This window comes from Nicotiana sylvestris, chromosome 6 (genome assembly GCF_000393655.2).
Source record: "Nicotiana sylvestris chromosome 6, ASM39365v2, whole genome shotgun sequence".
NCBI classification, from domain to species: domain Eukaryota; kingdom Viridiplantae; phylum Streptophyta; class Magnoliopsida; order Solanales; family Solanaceae; genus Nicotiana; species Nicotiana sylvestris.
Window position 1 is genome coordinate 83,132,753 of NC_091062.1, and position 5,354 is coordinate 83,138,106.

At 32.3% G+C, this 5,354-nt stretch overlaps 1 protein-coding gene across 1 annotated transcript; it reads left to right on the forward strand.

Moving 5' to 3' along the window:
- Positions 1-297: 297 nt before the first annotated feature.
- LOC104216728 (zinc finger protein SHOOT GRAVITROPISM 5-like) lies at positions 298-3,348 on the forward strand. The gene is made up of 3 exons (XM_009766847.2): positions 298-727; positions 926-1,325; positions 2,292-3,348. The coding sequence occupies exons 1-3, from the start codon at positions 625-627 to the stop codon at positions 3,040-3,042; spliced, it is 1,254 nt and encodes a 417-aa protein (XP_009765149.1). The 5' UTR covers positions 298-624; the 3' UTR covers positions 3,043-3,348.
- Positions 3,349-5,354: the final 2,006 nt, after the last annotated feature.

Sequence of the window (5,354 nt, forward strand, 5' to 3'; positions counted from 1 at the left end):
TGTATTTTGTTTTCTTTCTTGAGGATTTTTCTTATTTTTCTTTTGATCTAATCATGGGTCCCATTGTTCTCAGACGAATATACACTGTATAATGTTTTATAGTAGTACTATATATTATTTGGAAGTCAATTACAAATGATTTTTTTTTTTAATATGCTAAACATGTCACCTTAGACAAATAAAAATTTACACTGTTAGTCATCTATATATTTCAATTTTATTTTGAAAAAAGGAAAAAGTAAAGAGAAAACATTTTTAATTATCTGCCAAACCCAATTTCGAAGAAGCTTATTAAAGGTGACTCTTCAAAAATACATGGTGAAGGAAGGGGGCTATGAGAGAAATTAATAAGCTGATGAAAAGCTGAAAGTCGAAAAGCTATAAGCTGATGATACCAAAACACAGAAAGTAAAAAGAGCCTTTTCATTATCTTCCTCATGGTGTTATTAGCTCTTTCTCTTTCCCCACCTTCTTCAATCCTTCTCCTCTATAGTTTATCATGTTAATTACTAGAGTTTCATTTTTACAAGAAACCTAAGATTAATAAAGCCTCTTCTCCTTAGCCCTTTTACTAATATTTTCTATGCCCCAAAACACAACAAAAGTAGTCATCAAGAATTCATCATGTTAAGCATTAATAACCCAAATTCCTCTTCCGACCCTTTCACTTCCTCAGAGAATGGAAATAATTGTAATAGAAGAAAAAGAAGGCCAGCAGGAACCCCAGGTACATAATTTAGCTTCCTCACTATTATTTATTTCCCCTATACTATGGTGGAAGCTTCAGCCTATCCAGAATGATTGTCGCTAGTCGTCGATTTTATCTTGTTTCTATATATTTTATTTATTATTCTTGATCATATACTATAGTTAATTATGTATGGTATATATATATATATATATATATATATATATATATATATAGATCCAGATGCAGAAGTGGTATCCCTATCACCAAAAACGTTATTGGAATCAGATCAATACGTATGTGAGATCTGTAACCAAGGATTTCAAAGGGACCAAAATTTACAGATGCATAGAAGAAGGCATAAAGTACCATGGAAATTGCTGAAAAGAGAAACCCCAATAGTTCGAAAGAGAGTTTTTGTGTGTCCAGAACCAACTTGTCTACACCATGACCCTTGTCATGCTCTTGGTGATCTTGTTGGTATTAAGAAACACTTCAGAAGGAAACACAGTAATCACAAACAATGGGTTTGTGACAAATGCTCAAAAGGCTATGCAGTTCAGTCCGATTACAAAGCACATCTCAAAACCTGTGGCACTCGTGGCCATTCTTGTGATTGTGGCCGCGTCTTCTCTAGGTAATAATTCTACATATACATAGAGGATCACATTATTAATAGACATATTACGATCTTTGATAAAATACTTTTCTTTTAGTTTAGTTTTTGCTCTACTATTTTCATCGATGATTCTTGAGATTTGCTAATGATTACTCCCATATATTGGTTAAACCTTTCTGACATGGAGAGTTTTAAGAATGGCGATGATTTTTGTTAGTTGTAATGCACTGTTTATGTTTTGCAAAAAGCAAAGAGCGCAAAATGAGAGTTGTTTCCTTCAATGTGTAGCAGCCTTAATTAGTGATTTATTTTTGTTATACTTTAAATAGTCTCCTGACGATCAGGTTTGTATAATATAATAGATCATTCTTGATACTTTAAAATTCTCCGTCAAATCCTATTTCTTTACTTATTAACATGTGTGTTCTTAATGTTAATTTCTATAAGGAATGTCATTGATTTCTCCAGAAAATATTCTGCTTGTTAATTTAATCTGTTCCTTAATTCCAATATACTTCAAAATGTAGTAAAATATTAGCACTGTTTTGTCCCTTTTCTTTTTCGGACTCTTTTCATTCGTTAGAGGAGTATTTATTCTAAGACCCATTTTAACCATAGTCTCAACGTTTGGTCTTCATGTTTATTAATTTCCCTTTTTCACCTGTCAGAAGTTTGGAGATTTTGGATCTTTATATAGAGTCGTTATGGTGCCCTATTTGAAGGAGTATGTTGCTCAGATTCTCAAAAAAATTCAATCATATATTCGTGTTGAATTCTAGAAAAAAACTATACATTTTTTGAAAATGTGATACAAGTGCAACCACATTTTTGAGGATTCGGTCAGCATAAGTGAAATTGGTTAGCTTGTTTAACTTTTTCACCAGACCTAGAATAATCATCACTACCTAAATTTGCTAACCTTTTTAATAAGAAAATACTCCTAAGTTGCATATGAAATGATTCAATTTTTTCTCTCTTTTATAGGGTGGAGAGCTTCATAGAGCACCAAGATGCCTGTAGCTTCAGCAGACTCCGATCAGATTCAAAATCTTTACAGCCAACACCTTGCCTTTCTCGGACAGCTTCAAGTCCCACCCCGTCAAGTGACACTAATCTCACTACAGTTCCATGGCCTAGTTTCCTTATATCCAATAAGCCAAAAACATTTCTCAAGAATGACGTAAAGCAACACAATTTAGAGCTCCAGCTCTTGACTACTACAACTACTACTACATCTTTATCTAGCCCCTTTGATATCTCTGTATCATCTAAACCGAACGATGGTCACTCCACTCATCTTCAACTCTCCATTGGTTCATCCGATTTCAATGAAAAAAATGACTCAGAAAATGACACGCACAAATCAAGAAATGGTCCAAATTTGGATGTTTCATTGACACTTAAAGACGAAGCGCGAGAGCGGTTGAGTCAGGCCATGGCTGAAAAAGCCTATGCCGAAGAGGCAAGAAAACAAGCCAAGAGACAAATTGAATTGGCCGAGCAAGAATTCGCCAATGCCAAGAGGATTAGACGACAAGCACAAGGGGAGTTAGAAAAGGCTCAAGCTTTGAAGGAGCAAGCAATCAGGCAAATTAATTCTACTCTTTCACAAATCACTTGTCATGTTTGCAAACAACAATTCCAAGCTAAAAGGATAGCAACAACAAGTATAGTTCCTTCTTATGATATGCGGTTGAGCCATATTTCTTCAGGTTTAACAGAACACAAAATGTAACCAATAGATTTCGGTTTTTTAACGAAGTCCTTCTTTCAGCTCCTTAGTGTAATATCTATTTCAGTATGCCGGTTTAATTTGAAGAGAAAGAAAAAAGTCATGGAGTTGACAAGAATGATGACTAAACTATACATCTCAAATTTTCTCAACGTTAGTTCCTCATCATCGATCACTCTCTCTAGCTATGTTATATTTTTTCATCTTTACTTTGATTTATTTTCATTTTTCCTTTTTGTTCATTTTTGGTTCTTTATTGTATGAATATAAGTGTAGTTTAAAAAGAGTAATTAAGTTGGTATTTGTTTATTCTAGTTCTTGCATGGTGACAAGCATAATGGAGTTAAATTCAGCAAGGTAATAATGACTAATGTGAAATCTTATGGTTTATGGAAATTTGCAGGGTTCTTGATTCATCTTTTGTACTATATATTGATCATCAATGTGGTAACTATATATTTCATGATTTTGTGTTTCCATCTTTTTATTTAATTTAAACAAAAAAGAAAAAAGAAAAGGAACAGTGGGAAAACAGCGAACACTACAAAAAAAGGCTCATTTTGCGGGGTCTTTTTGTCAATTTGTGGCAGTTTCCGACCTCCACAAAATGAATTATGGCGGTTTTAAAAAACACCGTAGTTATGTTTGCCACAAGCATTTCTATGGCGGTTTTCTAAAACCCCCAAGACGACCGCCCCAAAATAAATTTCAATTTGTGGCAGTTTCTAAAGGCAATTAGTGATAATTTATAACCCCTGTAATTTGATTTCAATGTTTACAAAAAATTTATTTGTGGGGATTTATAACCCCCAAAATTTGAACTCAATCATTAAAAAAAATATTTAATACTAGCAATTTATAAATGATGCAATACCTATTTCAAAATTTAAATTTTAGGACTCAACAAATAATTTTACTAAATAACTCATACATCCAAAAACAAATTCGATTAAAATATCTATTGTATGTTTGTAACATAAATTACAAATCAAATTCATATCAAACTAAAGTTTACAAATACATACTAAATGATAACTTTAACATTAGACAATCTAGAGTAGTTCCTCAACAAACAAATATACAAAAAATACAAAGTACTTGGTGATTTGTATTATTTCCACTTGATGATACTCTTATATCCACGCGCGAAGCAGACTCGCTTTTTCCATCATATGCTGAACCAATAAAACAAAAATATTCGATGAAAAACATATAAACGACTAGCATAGTCTAACAATGGCATTGTACAAAAGTTGTTGGACAAATCTAGTTACATAGATAGACGAAAAATCCAAATCTTCTAACAAATAAATTTGTCACTTGGTCTAACAACAACATTGAACAGAAGTTGTTGGATACTCTCACATGAATAAGAGCTAAAGTACAAAGTTGTTTCCTCGTATATCATCACAAAACTTACCTCCACAAGCTATTCTACTTGGAAACATAGATTCTAGCTATATATTCATGAAAAAGACCAACTATGTAACTACTAAGTATTAAGTGAACCTCTATAGGCTTTCTAACATAGAATTAAAGAAATAAATTATAAGCTACAATCCAGCCCAATACGAAAGTTAAACTTGCAATAAAGTTGAACGCTAATAACACTGGAACACTGATAGAAGAAATAAACTGATAAAATAGGAGGGAACTAATAATTAGTTAAACAAACAAACCAGTGTCAATCTTCTGGAGCTAATTTCAAGTAAAAGAAGCAAAAATAGTGCCAAAACTTCAACCGAAAAAATTGAACTTATATACTACCAGCTTACTTCAGTATCTCGTTTCTTAAGGGACTTAATCAAATTTTATAAGGCATAAATTTCAGTATAATCTTTATAAGTAATAACTGTAAAAGAATATGAGACAAATTATTCTTGGTTACTTAACATAACCTGGGGAAGAGAAGTGCAAGGATTGAAAATGTAGAAGGCTATCATTTCTTTGTAACTTCAACTAGTGTTCGATGCTGCAAATGCTCTTCCAATTACTATAGCTTCCTATAATGCAAGAAATTTGTTATGCAAAAATAAGCTTTCTATGAAATGAATACCTGGTCAAGAAACAAGTTAAGAAGCATAACTTAAACCTCAATACTATCATGCCAGTACAACAATCCGCAAACTTTTGTACACATATTCACCAGTGAAATATATTTTTTCACCATACTTCTTTGCACCCAAATAGATCATGCATTATGAAAAGGTAAATGGGAAAGAGTACAATAGAGGTATCTCCTAAACTATAGTAACAAATATCACAAATTCAAATACATATAAACTAAGTAATACAAACTCATATACGCTAACTTA

Bases quoted from the DNA above. Each gene is read 5' to 3' on its own strand.
- LOC104216728 (XM_009766847.2), top strand. From the start codon at position 625: ATGTTAAGCATTAATAACCCAAATTCCTCTTCCGACCCTTTCACTTCC. The intron at 728-925 runs GTACATAATTTA...ATATATATATAG, and splicing joins AAGGCCAGCAGGAACCCCAG to ATCCAGATGCAGAAGTGGTA. The intron at 1,326-2,291 runs GTAATAATTCTA...TCTCTTTTATAG, and splicing joins TGTGGCCGCGTCTTCTCTAG to GGTGGAGAGCTTCATAGAGC.